The sequence below is a fragment of the Octopus bimaculoides genome, chromosome 2 (genome assembly GCF_046866305.1).
Source record: "Octopus bimaculoides isolate indiv1 chromosome 2, ASM4686630v1, whole genome shotgun sequence".
Taxonomy (NCBI): domain Eukaryota; kingdom Metazoa; phylum Mollusca; class Cephalopoda; order Octopoda; family Octopodidae; genus Octopus; species Octopus bimaculoides.
This window is the reverse complement of record NC_142929.1, coordinates 15,076,677-15,099,630: the sequence shown is the minus strand read 5'-3', so window position 1 is coordinate 15,099,630 and position 22,954 is coordinate 15,076,677. Positions and strand designations below refer to the sequence as shown.

General features: G+C 37.7%; 1 protein-coding gene across 1 annotated transcript in view; it reads right to left on the bottom strand.

Moving 5' to 3' along the window:
* LOC106876000 (zinc transporter ZIP13) overlaps positions 1 to 22,954 on the bottom strand; it is a 223,700-nt gene that overhangs the window by 25,929 nt on the left and 174,817 nt on the right. The window contains exon 3 of the mRNA XM_089340926.1: positions 11,258 to 11,349. Coding sequence (XP_089197052.1) covers positions 11,258 to 11,349 — 92 coding nt within the window. The remainder of the gene's footprint in view (positions 1 to 11,257; positions 11,350 to 22,954) is intronic.

Here is a 22,954-nt window from a genome sequence, read left to right as displayed (position 1 = left end):
AGGCACCATTTAATATCACTGAAATAAGTGGCTGTAACTTTGATGATGTTTGAAATTACCAGCATGTTAATTATCTTATTCTGCCATTCATCAAATTCCTGCTGTATTGGGGAAGAGCAGAGGAGTTACTCTTATCTCTGACTGTAAATGAGTATGTGCCATGTACCTTATAACAAATGCATTTTTCATAAGACCAGTTTAGTTCCTCTATGTAACATTTGCAGTCATTATCTTTGTTCCATACACATGTGCCTTGGTGAGGCATTTGTGATTAACTAGACAAGACATAGTATTCTTACAACTGAATTCTCTCAGTTAAGGTGGTGGCGTTTCTGTTTGTATGATTTTGGTTGTGGTTAGACTTTTGAAATGAAATATTTTGAAGTAGCTGCAAAGCATGGTATAGGAAAATACTTAGTTATCAGATACAGAAGATTGTAGCTTATATTGGTTTTGACACTCATAGTGTATGAAAGTGGTGGTGGTTGGGTGAGGAGGGGGTTTAACTCAGATGCTGTTTCTTTTCTGATTTCTGATTTCTCTGTTGGATATTTTCAACATATTCTTATTTGTCATTATAGAAATTCGTAGCTTGATGGAATATATCCATGCTGGAGGACAAGTTAATATTTTCCTACTTATATTGTCAGCAAGAGAAAATGGATGCTAAAATGATGATGACGGTGATGGTGGTGGTGGTGATGATGATGATGATGATGATGATGATGATGATGATGATGATGACGATGTCAACAGTGAAAATGAGGAGACTCGTGAAGATGACAATGCTAAAGTGATTTAGAAAAGTTTGTAGAGTAAATATTGATAGTCTAAGAGAGAATCACTTACAAACAGATGTAAAGTTAGCAAAAAACAAAAAACAAAACAAAACAAAAGAGAACAAACAAAAAACAAAAACAAAATATTTCAAATACAAAATGTATTTAGAGATATATAATATATTTATATAGCTTTTATGAGTGAATGATATTTTGATACAAAAATATTTCCTGGCTTACATTAAAGTACACTTTTAAAATGATGAATTCTAAGTGTTCACTGACTGTTAAACTATATTTCCGTCAAGTTTTCCTTCCAATATCAACTTTTAATCCTTGTTTTCAGTTCAAATTCCATCAAGATTAATGTTACTGCTAGTTCTTATTGAAGGAGAAGGGGAGATAATCTCGGTTAAGTACAGGGGCTGATATAATTAGCCGTCGTTTCCCTCCAAATTTGAGGCCTAGTGCTTTAGGAAGCAATTATCATAACTTATTATTATTATTATCATTATTATTATTATTATTATTATTATTATTATTATTATTATTATTATTATTATTATTATTATGAGGGTGCATGGCTTAGTTATTAGGGTGTCGCACTCACGATCACTAGATCACGATTTCAATTCTAAGACCGGGTGATGTGTTGTGTTCTTGAGCAAAGCATTTCATCTCACATTGTTCTGCTATCACTTCGATACCTGATGTGTGGCACACTGTGCACCTGTTCAGGCAACATTGATTTGATGAAGGGAGTGAGTTAATGTGTGGTATGAACACTTGATCACTATAAGCAAATCATTCATGCAGGTTGTTTGGTAAAAGCTGAACTCGTACGTCATCTAGTTCTGCTGCCTACCACTTCTGCCTTCATCACTCTTGGATGGAGTGAGAAAAGCTTTGATGGTTAGAGGTGTCGGAGTGAGAAAGGCAAAAAAATTTATAAATGATAGGAAAGCTTGGAGAGTGTTCATGGCAGATGAGTGAATTTGATGTTGCTTAAAGGGGTACGGAACAAGCATGATGCGGCGGGGTTAAACCAGCATACACTGTCAGGCCCCACTGCTGATATGGAGGGGGGGAGTGCGCTCTATGCCTTGACCTGAGCATAAAACAGGGCTTGCCTCTCTGAGCTGGGAAATGAATGGAATGCCTGGAGTGTGTCTTGTTGTGGCTACCACCCACTAAAATATGGGGAATAGGCCTGGGTATATATAAAAAAAAAAAAAAATTCACAGAAGCAAAAACATGAATTACTAGAATCTGAGGAAATTAGTAATGGTCTGTGTTGGCAAATAATAATAACGTACAAATCTTTCACAAGGTGCAATAAATTACTTTGCTTTGAGGAAGAGGACAAGCTTACTGCTTAGGGTAGGAGTGGTCATTAAACGAGAGAGAGAGAGAGAGATAGAGACAGAGATAGAGAAATACAATGTTCATAATTAATATTGAATAAATAGGTTGTATAAATAGTGAGAATGAGAAAAAGTAATTAAGAGTGAAGGAAATGAGAGGTGAGGGGAAGTGACAAGGTGAAGCTTGTTAGTGGGAAGCTGTCTACCATAGTGAGGAGATAAATATAAGTAGGGGTGGGGGAGGTAGATAGCTCAATGTCAAAAGAACCTATCTATCTACATATACACATACCTATATATATATATATATATATATATATATATATACCTACATATATGCATACCTATACATATATATATAGATATACATGCACACACACACACACATCATCATCATCATCATCATCATCATCTTTTAATGTCTGCTTTCCATGCTGGCATGGGTTGGATGGTTTGACTGAGGACTGACAAGCCAGGAAGCTGTACCAGGCTCCAATCTGATTTGGCAAGGTTTCTACAGCTGGATGCCCTGCCCAACGCCAACTACTCCGAGAGTGTAGTGAGTGCATTTTACAGTCAAGTGGCACTGGCATCAACCACACTCAAATGGTGCTTTTTACATGCCACTGGCACGAGTGACAATCAGGCGGCACTGGCAATGACCACGCTTGAATGGTGCTTTTTATGTGCCACCAGCATTGGTGCCAATCAGGCAGTACTGTCATCGGCCACGACAATGACTTCACTTGACTCAACAGGTCTTTGCAAGCACAGTTTTGAATTTTGATATCACTGCTCAATATATTGAGCACATCTGAGTTGTTCTGTGAAAAAATTACTATCTTTTATTATTCAGTGTTTATATATATATATATATATATATATATATATATATATATATATATATATATATATATATATATATACATACAATTAAACCTTGGGAGAGGCATTATGCCAGTAATAAACACACACACTGGTTCAGTCCTTTATTAATTTATATAGTTTTTTGTTAAATTATTTCATTGCACTCTTGCAATCTCTTCAGTAACTTGTCTCTCCACTTCCATTTAATTGTATTTCTTTCAACACACGTATCCACATCAAGAATCTTGCACACGAAATACACATACGAAATATATATACATATATATATATATATATATATATATATATATATATATATATATATATATATATATATGGGCAGATGCTATGTTTGATAAGTGTTAATGGAAGAAACTCTCAACCCTTGAACCACCATGTTGTTTCTGCTGAATATTAATAAAATATATATATATAGGTGCAGGAGTGTGGTAAGTAGCTTACCTACCAGACACATGCTTCCAGGTTCAGTCCCACTGCATGGCACCCTGAGCAAGTGTCTTCTACAATAGCCTCCGGCCGACCAAAGCCTTGTGAGTGGATTTGGTAGATGGAAACAGAAAGAAGCCTGTTGTGTGTGTGTGTGTGTATATATATATATATATATATATATATGTATGTATATATTTGTGTGTCTGCGTTTGTCACCCCAACATCACCTGACAACCGATGCTGGTGTGTTTATGTCCCTGTAACTAAGCAGTTTGGCAAAAGTGACCAATAGAATAAGTACTAGGCATACAAAGAATAAGTTCTGGGGTCAATTTGCCTGATTAAAGGCGGTGCTCCAGCATGGCCGCAGTCAAATGACTGAAACCAATAAAAGACAAAAAAAATACACACACACATATATCACCAAAATCTCATGCCATGTCCATTCATCACCACCTAACTTACTTGTCTCTTCTCTCATCACCAATAATTGTGTTCACCCCCCGAGTCCTACATAAGCTATTTTTCCTGGTCCTTCCTCCGTAGAACAGAAGTCCTTTGGAATTTCTCACTTGATCAGGCTCTTCTTGCAACTGTCAACTTGCAAATTGTTCCAAGAGAACATCATCTGCATTGATTTCATCAGTCTGTGACAGTCTGCCGATGCTATCACCTCATTCCATTCCTTCAGACCAAATCAGAAGGTGTGTGTGTGTGTATGTGTTGAGGGGAGAAAAAGCCAGCCACAGGTAAGAGAAGGTGAAATGAAATTCTTCAAGGGAGAATAAAAACACTGTGGAGGACCCTACATCATGGGAGCTCACCCATGCTGGACAGCAGTCGCATATGAAATACATGTAAATTTAAATACAAAAAATTAAAAAAACCTCATGCAATATTAATTATCAGCCATGAAACATATTTGGAAGTCTGTTGTGATGTTGATCACAAGATGGTACAGTATGGAGATGCATAGTGAAAAACTGATTTGCAGGCTTCAAAGAACAGATATTAAAATGACAATAGTGATAGCGATAATGGAAGTAACGATGACAACAAATAAAAAAGAAAACACTTCATTATTTTTCGTTTTTTGTTTATGTTTTTACTAGATTGAAAAAAATAGAAAAAGAAAAAGAAATAAATAAAAACAATTCTTTTCAAAACTCTGGACAGCAGAAGACTGAATTTTCAAATATTCAATACGTGAAGTATTCATTCTCTCAATAACTCAAGCAAGACACGAGGCAAAGAAAAATCTGAATAAATAATCTCATAATTCTTCCATCATAAATAATGCATGAATAGCGCATGTGTTGTTGGTTTGGAAGCTTAATCACAGAATTATATTTTGCTTTAAACAATCCTTTCTTTATCGGTCACATAGACCTTACACGTACATAGAAAACATTTTATATAAAACAATGACAAACATGTTGGAAAATACACACACACACACACACACACACACACACACACATATATATATATATATATATATATATACACACACACACACACACACACATATAAAAGTAAATATAAGAGCAATGGTACTATTAAAATACCATCACCAGTAGTAAGCGGATACCAGCCATACAACAGGTAAATTGATAAAATATATAAAACAATATAAGATATGTACTTATATATATACATACATATATATATATATATATATATATATATATATATATATATATGTATATATATATATATATATCATCATCATCATCATCATCGTTTAACGTCCGCTTTCCATGCTAGCATGGGTTGGACGATTTGACTGAGGACTGGTGAAACCGGATGGCAACACCAGGCTCCAGTCTGATTTGGCAGAGTTTCTACAGCTGGATGCCCTTCCTAACGCCAACCACTCAGAGAGTGTAGTGGGTGCTTTTACGTGTCACCCGCACGAAAACGGCCACGCTCGAAATGGTGTCTTTTATGTGCCACCCGCACAAGCCAGTCCAGGGGCACTGGCAACGATCTCGCTCGAAAATCCTACAGGAGCCAGTCAGGCGGTACTGGCAACGGCCACGCTCAAAATGGTGCATCTCATGTGCCACCCGCACAAGAACCAGTCCAGGGGCACTGGCAACGATCTTACTTGGCTTGCCGGGTCTTCTCACGCACAGCCCATTTCCAAAGGTCTCGGTCCGTAGTCATCGCCTCGGTGAGGCCCAATGTACGAAGGTCTTGCCTCACCACCTCAGCCCAGGTCTTCCTGGGCCTACCTCTTCCACGGGTTCCCTCAACTGTTAGGGTGTGGCACTTTTTCACGCAGCTATCCTCCTCCATTCTCACCACATGTCCATACCAGCGCAATCGTCTCTCTTGCACGCCACAACTGATGCTTCTAATGTTCAGCTTTTCTCTCAAGATACTTACACTCTGACGGGTATTCACATTGACATTACACATCCAACGGAGCATACTGGCTTCATTCCTTGCGAGCTTACGTATGTCCTCAGCAGTTACAGCCCATGTTTCACTGCCATGTAGCATGGTTGTTCGTACGCATGCGTCATACAGTCTGCCTTTTACTCTGAGTGAGAGTCCCTTTGTCGCCAGCAGGGGTAAGAGCTCTCTAAACTTTGCCCAGGCTATTCTTATTCTAGCAGCTACACTTTCAGCGCACCCACCCCCACTACTAACTTGGTCGCCCAGATAGCGGAAGCTATCGACTACCTCTAGTTTTTCACCCTGGAATGAGATAGAAGTTGTTTCCTGTTTGTTTGCAGTCTTTATTGCACCTGAACATCTGCCACAAACAAAAACTAACTTGCTAGTTAACCTGCCTTTGATGTTGCTGCACCTCTTATGTGTCCATAGCTTGCACCGGGTACATCTTATAGAGTTACTACCTACTCCTTTTCTACATACTGAGCAGGGCCATCTACCTGAAGGGGTTTGTGTTTTATCTACCTTCCTACTTATTAGGATTTTGGTTTTAGCTAGGTTGACTCTAAGGCCCTTCAATTCTAGACCTTGCTTCCACACCTGAAACTTCTCCTCTAGTTCTGATAGTGACTCCGCAATTAGGGCAAGGTCATCAGCATAGAGGAGCTCCCAGGGGCAACCTGTCTTGAACTCCTCTGTGATTGCCTGGAGGACTATGGTAAATAATAGGGGGCTGAGGACGGAACCTTGGTGGACCCCTACCTCTACCCGGAATTCATTGCTGTACTCATTTCCAACCCTCACCTTACTGGCCGCATCTCTGTACATGGCTCGCACAGCTCTCACTAGCCATTCTTCTATCCCAAGTTTCCTCATTGACCACCAGATAAGGGATCGGGGGACCCTGTCAAAGGCTTTCTCCATGTCAACGAAAGCCAGGTACAGAGGTTTATCCTTGGCTAGGTATTTCTCTTGCAACTGTCTCACTAGAAATAAGGCATCAGTAGTGCTTTTACCTGGCACGAACCCAAACTGCATCTCATCTAAATTGATTCGCTCCCTAATTAGTTGGGCTATGACCCTCTCTGTAACTTTCATAACCTGATCTAACAGCTTGATGCCTCTGTAATTATTTGTATCTAAAGCGTCCCCTTTACCTTTGTAGCAGTTGACTATGATGCTGCTACACCAGTCATAGGGTATGACTCCTTCGTGTATCACCTGGTTCGTAATACGGGTGACTAGGCTATAGCCAACACTGCCAGATATTTTGAGCATCTCTGCAGTGATTCCTGATGGGCCGGGGGCTTTCCCGGTCTTCATACTCTTAATTGCTTTATCTACCCTGGTACTATCAACTCGGATAGCTGGTCCCTCTATTGGGTCGACATAAGGCAGGCTCTCTTTCTCCCATTCATTCTCTTTATTAAGCAATCTATCGTAGTGGCATCTCCAGACCTCTTTCTTTGCATCCTCATTTAATGCAAGCGTACCATCATCCATGCGAACACATTTCTCTCCTACAACATCACTATTCTCTCTCCTACACTGTCTTGCAACCCGAAATACCTCGAGTCTTTGGTCCTCACGGCGCAGAACATTGGCAAATCTTTCCTTATCTGCTTCCCCTCTGGCTAAATAAACCTGTCGCCTAGCCTCCCTTCTGGCACATTGGTACAATTCCCTGCTACCACCGTTCTTCCAGTCCTTCCAAGCTTGTTTCTTTTATATATGTATGTATATATATACACACACACATTCATACACGAGGGTACTATATGAGTACCTACATTGCCAAAAATAGAAGTCACAAATACTTCTGTGCCATGGAACAGTCACAAATCTAATACAAGCATGGTAGGAAAATATTATATATATATATATATATATATATATATATATATATATATATATATATATATATGTATATGTATATCATCATCATCGTCCTCATCATCATTTGGCATCTGTTTTCCATGCTGGCATGAGTTGGATGGTCTGACAGGAGCTGGCAAGTTGGAGGGCTGCACCAGGCTCCAGTTGTCAGTTTTGGCATGATTTCTACAGTTGGATGCCCTTCTTAACACTAACTAGTTTGCAGAGTGTACTGGGTGCTTTTATATAGTACCAATACACACACAGACACACACACACAAAATACAACTTGGGACAAAAATATAATACAATATGAAATAGATTAAAGATTCATAATATGATAGGTGCAGACACGGCTGCATGGTTAACCACATGGTTTTGGGTTCAAAATACGACAAACACAAGTTTTTGTTCCCTATATACATTTCACTGTAGTGCTTGTTAGGAACCTCTGCATTGAATGTTTCAAGTGCAATTGGATCCATAACCACAACGGACCATCAAAAGAACACTTTATTGCACTAAGTTATAGAGATCAAAACCTACATAAAGAACAAATGATATAAACTGGTGTTTATCATAACTTCTCCAACATTTGCTCTCTATATCTTAACTAGTAATACTACTATGCCGAAAGTAAATTGGCTGATGACAATGTACAAAGAGCTCAAAACTCAACAGTAACAATATAAAATATACAAAGATATACACAAGCGAGTGAGGGAACTGCTGTCTATGGAGGATCAAGGTACTTCAAAACACTGATCCCCTTATACTGTGGGCAGTTGTCTTCTGACTGCAATTTTCAGGTAGAATTTGAGAACTAGTCCTGTCATTCATACAAGCTTTCCCACTTGCAACCACATAGATTCAATTTGTTAACAGGCACACATTCTTCTTCAGCCTTACCAGTGGGAATTGATGGAAATGGAACTAATGAGAAATTGGTCAGAGAGCTAGACTCCTGTCCTCAACTTTTCCAATAAGTCCAATATAAGAATCTGTTTCATCAGAGGAAAACTACAGGCCTTCTCCTTGTCAAACATAACAAGCAGATAATTTAAAAAAAGAACTTGGTTGATTGCAGATCCATTCAATATGTGATAACAGCTATTTGAATAAGCACGAGCAATTAACAATCACATGTCAGATTGATCAGGCATTGATCAGGTTCCTTGTAAAAATTGTCTGCTGTCACCTTTTTGGTTTTCTTGTATAGTGGTTATGGGAAAACAGATTATTAGGTGGGTTTACTTGAAAAGCTGGTGGACAAAATTCTAGCTCACTGACCTAAATCTTATAAGCTTCATTTGAAATTGAGAATAAGGATGGAGAGGGAGGTTTTGCTTTGTAGCAAATTTGAGGAAAAGAGGGTGCATGAAGGCTGTTCTTCTTCAACATACACACACATATATGTGTGTGTGTGTGTGTGTTTATTTACTCTTTTACTTGCTTCAGTCATTTGACTGTGGCCATGCTGGAGCACCGCCTTTAGTCGAGCAAATCGACTCCAGGACTTATTCTTTGGAAGCCTAGTATATATTATATCGGTCTCTTTTGCCGAACCGCTAAGTTATGGGAACTTAAACACACCAGCATCGGTTGTCAAGCGATGTGGGGGGGGGGGGACAAACACAAACACACAAACATACACACACACATACATACATACATACATATATATATATATATATACATATATATATATATATATATATATATATATATACACACATATATACGACGGGCTTCTTTCAGTTTCAGTCTACCAAATCCACTCACAAGGCTTTGGTCGGACCGAGGCTATAGTAGAAGACACTTGCCCAAAGTGCCATGCAGTGGGACTGAACCCGGAACCATGTGGTTCGTAAGCAAGCTACTTACCTGGAACTCAAGTCGGAAGAGAACACTTTTTTTATTTTCTATCGACCTGTATATATATGTTGTGTGTATATCACATACATAGCTGCTTTATTTGTTATTGCTTGCTGAATTCATTAGTTGAGAGTATGAGATCAACTAAGTGCTTAATAATCAGTCAGGAGATAAAATCAGCAAAAAGGGTAAAATATTGGAATTTCTCATATAAAGTGACATGTTAATAGCAAAAATCAATGCTTTTGTTCTTTAATACATGATTATCTTTGCAAATGAGAGACTGATTGTAACAAAAACAAATATAGGAACCTATTCTAGATTGTTTATAGAAAACTCGTGCCTCTTTGGTGAAATAATTTTTGTATAAAAGAATCAAGCTATTTTTTTCCCAAATTCATTTCCGATGAAATTATGCAGGTAATTGTGAATGAATTTGTTAAAATAAATCAATGCTTTCATTAAATAGAGATGACTTTTAATTAAATATTTTGAATGTACAAAAAGTAATGTAGTTCTGTGGTAAAAATTTTGCTTCCCAATCACATGGTTCTGGGTTCAGTTCTTGGGCAAGTGTCTTCTACAATAGTCCTGGTGTGACTAATAGTCCTTGTGAGTAGATTTGGTAGATGAAAACTGAAAGTGGTCCATCATGTGTGTGTGTCTGATCACCACCTCTACTTGACAACTTGTGTTGGTTTGTTTACATCCATCTAACTTAGTGGTTTGGCAAAAAGAGACAGATAGAATAAGTACCAGGCTTAGGAAAAGAAATGAAGCACTAGGGTTGATTTGTTTGGATAAAAAACTAGTTTTATGGGAATCCTTTATCAAGGTGTGCCCATGACAAGGGCCATGTTAACAGCATCATGGGCTCCCTAGGTAAAGTAATATTCAAGAACCCCTATATACACAACCACAATATACATCGATTAGCATTGGGTTCCTAGAAATGTGATGCTTCTGGACAACTGCCCAGTACATCAAAACCTCAAAATGGCATTACATCATCATCATTATTTTAATGTCCACTTTTCCATATTTGAGTGGTTCAGACAGAATTTGTTGAGCTAGTTTACTATGACTGGGTGCCCTTCCTGTCGTCAATCTTTATCTGTTTTTCAATGAAGGTCGTTGTACTCCATGACCAGGAATGTTTTCACAGAAGACTAGGAAGGGAGGACACCACTTGCATGATGGAAACGCTTGTTCACAAATATCACAGGAAGTCAAGGTAAGGAGACAGTAACACATTGTATATATATATATATATATATATGATGGGCTTTTAGTTTCTGCCTTCCATTAACAAGGTTTTGGTTAGCCATGGGCTATAGAGAAAACACCTGTGTGTGTGTGTGTGTTCCTTTTTGTTTCCTTTCTTTGACGTTGTGTGATAGTTGCAAACGATTATCACTGTCATGCAAGCAGGGTCCTTCGTTTCCAATATTCCATGTCTAGTTATGGGGAAATATTAAATTATCTGGGAATATGTGAGTGTTGGCAACAGGAAGGGCATCCAGCTATAGAAAATCTGCCACAACGAAATTCTAACAAACTCATGTGAGCATGGAAAAGTGAACATTAAACCAATGATGATGATGACGACAATGATAATGAGTAAAAAATAATTTGTATTCTTACCTTAGATTGAGACTCATCACTCATAATTTTTTCAATGAAAAGGAACAGAAGCAGACCTGCCAAGGCCCATTTTCCTGTCCACAAATAGTCATCTGTAAATATAAATGGAGTTATATAAATGAAAGCAAGTGTATTTGAAAAAAACAAAAAAAACAAAAACACTGATTCTATAGTTTTTAACTCTTTGATAACCTGCTACATGGAACTGCTTAATAGGAATAAATATGTTAGTAATCTGCACCAGATGACATGGCAACCACAAAGAGAAGAGGAAGCTTAGTGAAAGCAATAGATTCAAGGTATTAATATGAACACAGTGGAGGAAATAGAATTATAGACAAGCTAAAGAGGAAGGCTCTGTGTTTGAATTTCATTGCTAGACACAAATGCCAATCTGTTTTCAAATCACACTGTTTCAGCTTAAAAAGAGGAAACATATGTATCTATAACACTGGACAACAAGTATTTTTCCTTCAAGCATATGTCAAGGTGTACTTAGTGTATTTTTTAATTCTGATTTCAAATATACAATTAGCTTTTTTGACATTATGTACAGTTTTCAAGATGAGAAATTTTTTGGGGTTTCAGCTCATGCATTATAAGGAAATTCCAGTTAACGACGTGTATGCATGTATTTCATTTACAACATGGAAACGTAGCTTTAAAATAAGCTACGTTATTCATTGCTGCATAGTTCAGATGCAATACTCCATCATCTTAAATTAACAAATCAAGCTCTGTCTGATAAAATAGGTATTTCAACATCTCAAATTGTCCAGTCATATTTGGTCTGATGAAATATTTCATCATCTCAAATTCAATATAAGTATAACCGTTTGTATCTATTTCCTTATTTGTTTTAGAGTGTTAACAATATCAAGACAGTGTAGAAATCGTCCTGATGTGTTTTGTTTTGTCTGTGGACAATTTATTGTGAAAGCTCAAAAACGTACAATAACACCAAGAAATCAAGAAGATTTATAAGCTATACTTTGACTGTCCTCTTGGAGATCAGGACAAGTTATAGGCACCACATTTTATCTGCTCAGCTTGCTCAAATGGCTTATGCGACTGGTTCAATAATAATAAGAAATCCATGTCTTTTGCCATTCCAATAATATGGAGGGAGCCAAAAGACCTTTACTGCCTTTGCGACATCTTCCCTTCTTTGCCTGAATCTCAGAAGCCCTAAAAAAGGATCAGGTTTTCCCTTACTTGTCTGAATAAGATATTAACCCTTTAGCACTTAAACTGGCCATATCCATCCAAGTTTAATATATTTTATTCTCTGTTTATTTCCTTGTGTTCCTTTCTGCTGAAGAGCATAGGCTTGAAAGGTAAAAGACTTTCACACCTTCCCGAGTGTTAAACTAATACACATGTTTGTTGTTTATACACCTGTCTTCCTCTTGTTTTTCTGTAAATTTCAAGTTTAATATACCTGTTTTATCTTCAAAACTGGCCAGATCAGGTCTCTCGCACTTATCTTACAATATTATTCTAAAACTAAACAATCATGTCCCTGAAATTTCAAAGCCACAAAGTAAGGCATGACTAGTTCAAATCAATATGAATAAATAAGCATTACATTTGATGGAGTAATCTGAATGCTAAAGGGTTAAAACAAAAATATCCAAAAAACCGAATCAAGTACCAGGTTCAGTCCTACTGAGTGGCACCCTGGGCAAGGGTCTTCTACTATAGCCCCAGACCAACCAAAGCCTTGTGAGTGGATTTGGTTGATGGAGCCTGAAAGAAGCCCTTGTACATGTGTGACAGCCGGTGTTGGTGTGTTTACATCCCCATAACTTATTGGTTTGGCAAAAGAGACTGGTAGAACAAGTACTGGGCTTGCAAAAAAAAAAAAAAAAAAAAGTACTGGGGTTGATTTATTCAGCTAAAAATATTCAGAATGGTGCCCCAGCATGGCCACAGTTTCATGACTGAAACAAGTAAAAGATAGAAGGTAAAGCAAAATAAAAATACCAATATAATAAAAGGAATTCAGTCAAGTAAACAATGTGTCCACACACACACTTACGTACTTAATCCCACTCACAGTTTGGGATTGACCCAAGATGATGATAGAAAACACTTGACCAAGGAGGGATGCAATGAGACTGAACTCAGAACATCATGAGTGTGCTCTTCACATACGCACACATACATCAAATGCTACACACATATCCAAACCAGTCAGTTTTAGTATTGAACCAAAATGTTTCAAGGAAATCAAGGCTGACAAGACATATTTTGAAGTAAAAAAAAATAGACACAGGAAAGATAATGTGAGATATTCAAAAGGATTTCAGTGCAAGATTCAATTAAAAAGGAACAGCAACACACCCAAAGATAATTATGTTATTCTGAGAGAAGAATCTACCTGGAATAGTCACCTTCAAAGAGAGTCACAAGGTTAGAAAGATGAACATAATGAACAAAACAAAGTAAAGGAACAGATTTTGTTTGTTTTTGTTTTGTTTCAAATATCCTTAGAATAAACCAAGGAGAAAGACGTTAGATATTACTGTAAGAATTGCTATCATTAAATCTTTGGCCAATATGTTCCAGCAGATTAAGATGGCACTGTTTTAGATGTATGTTCAGCATGGTGTTAACAAATTAACGATAAGCTAGCATGAGTTGAAAATTTTCCTTCTGCCAGTTCCTTAACCCAGAAGATTGAAGATTAGATTTCCAGATAGACGATTATTATAATACTGTAACTAGCAAAGATCAAAGGCACAACCAAGTATTTTTAGGTTTTGATACAATAATTCTTGCAAAAAGCATTAGTCTTTCATTTTAAATACTTTTACTCTTTACTCTTTTACTTGTTTCAGTCATTTGACTGCGGCCATGCTGGAGCACCGCCTTTAGTCGAATCAAACCGACCCCAGGATTTATTCTTTGTAAGCCTAGTACTTATTCTATCGGTCTCTTTTGCCGAACCGCTAAGTTACGGGGACCTAAACACACCAGCATCGGTTGTCAAGCGATGTTGGGGGGACAAACACAGATACACAACATATACACACACATACATATATATGACAGGCTTCTTTCAGTTTCCGTCTACCAAATCCACTCACAAAACTGGTTGGCCTGAAGACTCTTGCCCAAGGTGCTACGCAGTGGGACTGAACCTGGAACCATGTGGTTGGTAAGCAAGCTACCTACCACACAGCCACTCCTACGCCTACTTAATAAAATACCAGAAATAACTAGATATGTGTGCCAAACATTTTGCAGAAGAAAATAATAGCACGAAAATAATCAACAAACTGAAGTTAATTGAATTGAAAGAACGTAGTTAGGAAAACTATGTAACTACTCAATGTATTCAAAGTTCTCCATTCTAAAAACCAATATATGTCTAATGTATGTTCCTGTTAAAGAAATGTCAATGATTTCAATTTCTAATTAGTTCAACACTATAATGATATTGAATACATGCAGACATAGCTTCTGTTCTAATCTACCTTTATAGCAGGAGCCACCAGGATAAGTAATTAATAATTGCACCTGTCAATTCCTGCCTAACTACTTTCATTAATCTAGTCCCTGAAACCTAATGTGCAGGGATAGGTGCAATAACTTTCCAGTACACCAGACCCTGCTTATTAATCTTGTCTAAATTGATTGGCAAGATAACAAATCTGTGGTTGAGAGAGCCAGCTACATGTAACTGTGGGTAACAGTCACTACTCCTGTCAGTTAATCTAATGAAAACTTTAAATATGACTTTGTAGCAGCTTGTTCAAGTACACACAGGCATATTGGCATATCTGGGAGAATCTTTACATGCATCTAAGATGCTGTTCTAATCACTCATTAACATTAATGAGTGAGATGTTCTGAGGTAAGCTTTCAGACATCTGAAGAAATCCAGCCTTTAGACAATCAAGACTACTTTTAGATTTATATTTTTCTGAAACAGTGTTGCCATTATCTGGATTGACTGAAAGGAGCATAGATCTTGAAGTCCAGTGGTTCCCAAAGTGGGTGGTATTGTTCCCCTGGAGGTGGTGGAAAGTTCCAAGGGGGCAATAATGGGGTAGTGATTCATGTATAAACAACAAAATAATGGGTTCATTAGGTTAAGTTTTATTTGTGAAATACTGTTGCTTTAAATTTGCTTCAGAAAAAGGTATATGTTTGTGATGGTTAGTTGGGGTGGGAGCGCTAGGAATGTGGCCTGGGTGTCGGATTGGGGGAGGGCAGCAACCCGAAAATGTTTGCGAACCACCAGAAGGAGAGCAAGAACATAATAATGGTGCTGCTGCTGCTGCTGATGATGATGATAGTTTCTGATTTGACACAAGGCCAGTAATTTTGACTGGAAGATACCATCAACCCCAGTACATGACTGATATGTTATCTTTGTGATCCCAGAGGGATTTGAACTCAGAACATCATGATCCAGAACAAATACTGCAAAGCTTTTTGTTCAGAAATTTTTCTAACACGTAGTGAATTAAAATATTTATATTGGTTTCAAATTTTGGCACAAGGTCAGCAATTTTGAGGAGATTAACCCTCTAGTTGATTACGTCGACCTCAGTGCTTAACTGGTTCTTATTTATTCTTTATTGTCTACAGGGGGCTAAACATAGAGGGGACAAACAAAGGGATTAAGTTGATTACATCAACCCCAGTTTAGAATTTGAACTCAGAACGTAACGGCAGATGAAATACCCCTAAGTATTTCACCTGGTGTGCTAACATTTCTACCAGCTCACTGCCCTTATTGCATTGGTCCCAGAAGGATGAAAGGCAAAGTTGACCTCGGTGGAATTTGAACTCAAAACATAAAGATTGTGCTAATGATTCTGATAGTTTGCTGGTTTAATAATAATATTAATACTGATTTGAAATTTTGTGACAAGGCCAGCAATTGCAGGGGAGGGAGTAAGTCAATTACATCAACCCCAGTATTCAACTGGTACTTATTTTATCAACCCTTAAAGGATGAAAGGCAAGGTTGACCAAAGCAAAATTTGAACTCAGAACATAAACACAGATGAAATGACTCTAAGCATTTTGCTCAACGTACAAACAATTCTGCCAGCTTGACACCTTAGATATAATAATAATAATATTGATATTAATAATAATCCTTTCTAATAAAGACATAAGGCCTGAAACTTTGGAGGGGAAAGAGATTAGTCGATTACATCAACCCCAGTGTTTCATTGGTACTTATTTTACAACCCCAAAAGGATTAAAGGCAAAGTTGATCCCAGCAGCACCTGCTATACATCTGACTTTTGCTTCACATTAAAATAACCAAATACTTTGGTCCTGAAATTGCTGTCAGGAATAAATGCCAGACAGTTAGTCCAGGAATTTGTATCCTACATTTCACTTACAACAATCTGTTAGTAACTAACAGCTGAACTAGTTCCAAATGTAGTACACTACTCACCTCTGGCTCACATTCAATCCAAAATCTTCATCTAAAAGAAACCAAAAATCCTAAATCAGATTTTATGCCATGGGGTGGCATACCATTCATTGTCTGTTTCATCTGATGGAATCTGATATTTTAAAGGAATAGATTATTTCCATCAGAAATTCCTTAGCAGTTTTGTCAGTTATTTGTATGATGGAATATTATAGAGAAAGTAGAATTTTATTATCTTTAGCATTCCAGTCTTCCTGCCATTCCATCACATTTGTCGCAGAAATATTGAGTAATAAAATAAATAACAGACATATAAGATTGGTTAATTGACTATTTATACCTATATTAAATTATGGTCTTCAGCTAAAGTAAAACAATCAATATTCAGAGATACAAGGCACAGGTTAGGCTGTGTGGTTAGGGAGTTCATTTCACAACCGTGTGGCTTTAAGTTCAATCCTAATGTGTGGTACCTTGGGCAAGTATCTTCTACTCTAACCATTTTCCAACCTATGCCTTGTGAGTGAATAAGGTATGTGGATATTGCCTTCCCAATTACATGGTTCCAGGTTCAGTCCCACTGCATGGCATCTTGGGCAAGTGTCTTCTACGTATAGCCTTGGGCTGACCAAAGCCTTGTCAGTGGACTTGGTAGATGAAAAATGAAAGAAACCTGTCACACACACACACATGTATATATGTGTGTGTGTCTTTGTGTCTGTGTGTCTTTGTGTCTGTGTTTGTCCTCCACCACCACTGCTTGACAACCAGTGTTGGTGTGTTTATGTCCTTGTAAGTTAGTGGTTTGGCAAAAGAGACCAAGAGATTAAGTATCAGGCTTAAAAAGAAGAAAAACTACTGGGGTTAATTCATTCAGCTAAAAATTCTTCAAGGTGGTGCCCCAGGATGGTTGCAATCAAATGAATGAAACATCATCATCATCATTTAACATCTATTGTCCATGGGTTGGACAATTTGACCAGGGTTGGGGGGTAAGCTGAGGGGCTGCACCAGACTCCAGTCTGATTTGGCACAGTTTCTACAGCTGGATGCCCTTCCTAATGCCAACCACCCCGAGAGTGTAACAGGTGCTTTTACATGCCACCGGCGAAAGTATCACAAACAACAAAAGATGTATGTATGTGTCTATGTGCACATCAATAAGTTTGAATGTTGATGTTCCACTTGAATGAAATGGTGAAGACATTGGCATTTATTGTTGATATTATGACCAGTCATTCTGCATTTTCCAAGATCTCTGGAATGAAATATCTCTTTTAGGCTGTCTTGTGTACAATTTGCAATGTGGCTAAAATAAATTGTTTTTCTTTGCTTTTTGTTTTGTTATTAATATTTTTAATTTTGTCAATAACTGAAAAGGGAGCTCCCAGCCCCTTTAGTTTGGTTGTTTGGCTCGAAAAAATATCATGCTGTGCTGTCTTAAAAGAAAACATTAAGCATATGTTAAAGAATTGAGAAAGAAATATATGTATAAAAAAAAATAATAATCAGGGCTAGAATACTTTTTATCTGCTTGATCAGAGCTGACTGATGTAACAACAACATCAACAACAATAACAACAACAGCAACAGTTGTAAAATGTGTGAATAGCTATGGTGCTTCAATACTTTTTATGTAAAGAATCCAAATGGAATGCACATGAACTCTAAGGCAAAGAACATGACTTAGCTCAGTCCATTAAACTAGGAAATAACCATTAATTCGATTCACAGCAGAATGGAGGGGGGGGGGGGAAATCTGAGCATAAAACAACATTCTCTAACGATTCACTCAGGTTATAAACTGAGAAATCACTCAAGCTGTAAAACCAATCTAACCAAGCCATCAGGTGAGAGGAAAAAAAAAAACAAAAACAAAAAAAAAACAGAAAAAGAAAACAAAAACAACCATCTCATATTCTTCTATTTGTTTCAGTCATTTGACTGCGCCCATGCTGGAGCACCACTTTTAGTCTTTTTACTCTTTTACTTGTTTCAGTCATTTGACTGAGGCCATGCTGGAGCACCGCCTTTAGTCGAGCAAATTGACCCCAGGACTTATTCTTTGTAAACCTAGTACTTATTCTATCGGTCTCTTTTTGCCGAACCGCGAAGTTACGGATATGTCAACACACCAACATCAGTTGTCAAGTGATGTTGGCGGGGACAAACAGACACACACACACATATATACTGCGGGCTTCTTTTCAGTTTCCATCTACCAAATCCACTCACAAGGCTTTGGTTGGCCCGAGGCTATAGTAGAAGACACTTGCTCAATGTGTCATGCAGTGGGACTGAACCAGGAACCATGAGGTTGGTAAGCAAAGTTCTTACCACACAACCACTCCTGTGCCTATATGTTTAATAACTATAAAATACAAAAAACTCAAGGTACAAAATATCAAACTTTGAGAAAAATATCAGCTTAGATCTTGTATGCCTATAGCCACTGTGTAAAACAGTGGTTCTCAACCCTTTTTTGCCTATGAACCCCTTTGATTCTTAACTTACTTGGGTGGACCCTCCTAGCCATTCGATATTTAAAAAAAATTATAATATTTGTAAATAAATATTATTAAGAATCATATAAAAATAATTATTAAAATCTTTAGTGTATTGTAAAATTATAACCAATTTATTGTAGATAAATTTTAGCAAAATCTTATATGGACCCCCAAGGATCATATGAACCCTGGTTGCGACCCCAGTTGTGAACCACTGGTGCAAACTCTTGTGGTGGAGAGTTAAAGAATGGAGAGATTAGCAAAAGAAAGACCAGGTTGGCTAATTAATATTCTCTTTGAATTTCAGATAGTGGCTGCACAAGTTGTGAGTTGTGCAGCGGATGTGCTAGAAACGGATGATAAAAGTGAGTTTCACAGATACAGGCCAAGCTAATAGTGGAGAATGAAAAGAACAAAGGTAAGACAAAGAATAAAATAAGATAATTTGGACTGATGAAAGAGAAATGAAGTTCAAAAGAGAAAAGATAACAGAAGACAGGAGATTGGCAATTCTGTAGATTTGAGTAAATATAGAGAAACAACCAAGATGTAAGGTAGAATTATATTCAAGTAGAAATTTCCTAAATGAGACAATGTTAGTGTAAATACATGTATACAATATTCTCTGCACCATGTAGTCAGTACTCTCTTCTTTCATTTACATACTGTTAGTATTTGAATGTGCATGTGTGCATGCATGTATATGTGTGCAGTGCATGTGTGTGTGTGTGTGTGTGTGTGGGTGTGAATTGCCTATTCTTAAAGCAATCTCTTAAGTACATATATTTACATGTGTGTATATGTGGATGTGACAGGCAAAACTGATAGTGCTAAAAAGATTACCTTGAAAATTAAGTGAGTAAACAAAATACAGATAAATTCATTATATAAGGAGGCAGAAAAACAACCATGTATACATTGCGTATTCAGTGTTAACATTCACCGTGTCAGTGCTGGGCAAAGTAGAGGGGTGGCCAGGTGGGAACATGTAGCTATGAGTAAGAATCCCTTGATTGTCAGCAAACAATTGTACCAACCCTCTTCCTTTCAGATGCAGAAAACACAAAACAAACAACCAAAGCACCAGCAGAAATTACCCTATCTCTGTTAGATACAAAACTTCAAGGTTGCTACTATCAATGTCAGAACATCATTGATGATAGGAAGGAACACAGTCACTTGTGAATCTTACAAGGTAAGTAACAGTATGGGAGTTGGAAGAACAAGCATACAGTTGGCAGATAAATGAGTAATATGGGATAGAGTTTGTTCGTTTGTTTTACATCATTCTGGTTCAACCTTCGACTTGTCTTTCAAATTAGGTTTTTTTTTTTTATTCCACTAAACTTTAAGGGATCCACAAGGAATGCTGTTTGCAGAAAATGTAAACATCATCATCATCATCGTTTAACGTCCGCTTTCCATGCTAGCATGGGTTGGACGATTTGACTGAGTACTGGTGAAACCGGATGGCTGCATCAGGCTCCAATCTGATCTGGCAGAGTTTCTACAACTGGATGCCCTTCCTAATGCCAACCACTCCGAGAGTGTAGTGGGGGCTTTTATGTGCCAACGACATGAGGGCCAGTCACGTGGTACTGGCAATGGCCACGCTCAAAATGGTGTTTTTTACATGCCACCTGCACAGGAGCCAGTCCAGCGGCACTGGCAACAACTTTGCTCAAATGATTTTCTAACGTGCCAGTAAGGCGATGCTGGTAAACATAATATTACTATTTCAGGCTGGAGCAGTCTCATGTGAAGAAGCAAAAATGACAATATCCATGCACTCATACATATACATATATACATATGTATATGACAGGCTTCTGTATAGTTTCCATTTAACAATTCAAATGTGATCAATGCCTGGGCCACCTGACTGGCTCTTGTGCCGGTGGCACATAAAAAGCACCATGCAAACGTGGCCAATGCCAATGCCCCCTGACTGGCTACCATGCTAGTGGCATGTAAAAAAGCAGTCTGAATGTGATTGATGCCAGGCCCACCTAACTGGCTCCTCTGCCGGTGGCATGTAAAAAGCACCCACTACACTCTCGGAGTGGTTGGCGTTAGGAAGGGCATCCAGCTGTAGAAACTCTGCCAGATCAGATTGGAGCCTGGTGCAGCCACTGGCTTTCCAGACCTCAGTCAAACTGTCCAACCCATGCCAGCATGGAAAACGAACTTAAACGATGATAATAATGATGATGACAATGATGAATTCCACTCACAAGGCATTGGTTAGCCCAAGTCTATAGTAGAAGATACATACCAAGGTGCCAGTGCGATACAGTCAAACTGAGCCAGATACTAGAATATGTGACAGAGATAGGCTTTCGCTATTAGCAGTGTTAAATTAAACACACTTCTCAACAAAAAAATTAAGAGCAAAAAATAGCTTGAAATCTGTAGATTGGTATCCAGTCACATATATCTCACTTACTAAGCAGATTCACTGATCATTGCACACAAATGACCAGTGAATTTGTTATTTAATGCTCTGAAATTGCTGTTGACCATGATCAAATATATTCCAGTTATGACCATCCAGTCTTTCCCAGCTCTTTCACACTACGTCAATGACTAAATTATCTGATGTAGCCTATCTTTTTTAAGACTTTAGGGCATGATTTCAGGGAGATTTAGCTGCTACTTCTGATTGGTTCAGCAACTGCATAGAGGCGACCCCTTTGTGTATGAATACAAATTAGTAGATACCTATTGTTCTAACAACTAAACCATCCCAGTCATGCAAACAGAAAAATAGATAATAAACCCCTATACCCATACATACACCCATATACATAATCACCAACTCAAATATGTACACACACACACACGCAAAAATTCATGCTCAGAAGGAACAGTTTATATCCATAGAGAAAATGCTGAGAACTTGGAGTACTTGAGTTTCATTCGATAGCAATACTTTGTTTTAAGCATTTAAGCATTTTTCTGTACAGCAGATTTCCTGTCATGCTGTGTTGGTTTATTAGTAATTTCTTAATATTTTCAAACAAACAGCAAGATGTAATATAGCCCAGTCTTCTAACTAGTTTCTTACAGGAATTTAAAATAACTCACAAACTATAAAACACTCACTTTGCTTCTGGGAATTTGGGATACACAGACACACATGCGCACATACAGATGCACACACATACACAGATAGACAGACAGACACACAAACACACACAGATATATCCACCTCTACTAGGTTTCATTCAACAGTAAGACTTTATATGTGTTAAATTTATAACTACATCTGTAATGCTATATCTGGCATTTACAACTTTTCTTCCATCTTCTTCTAAATATAACCAATATAGAATATCATACCTTGATACTGTATAGACTGACTTCCCCATTGACAGTTTAGTGATACGAAGAAAGTGCAGATGTTAGGTTAAGGCTTCTAATTTAGATGACTGCAGTTGTAGAGTCACTCTGGTGCAGCAGGTTATGATAGATGTACAAGGTGTGATTCCTGTTGGCAATCTTATAACTTTATTACCTCCTATATACAAATAATGAGTGTGTGTGCGTGTGTGTGTACTCTATAAGGTGGCTGGTGTTAGGAAGGGTATCCAGCTGCAGAAACCATACAAGAGACTATGGAGCCTGGTATGGCTCCCAGCCTTCCCACATCCTGTCAAACCATCCAAAGCAAGCCAGCATGGGAAACAGACGTTATTTGATGATAGTGATGATGATCATGATTATATATATATATATATATATATATATATATATATATATATATGTATGTATGTATATCTA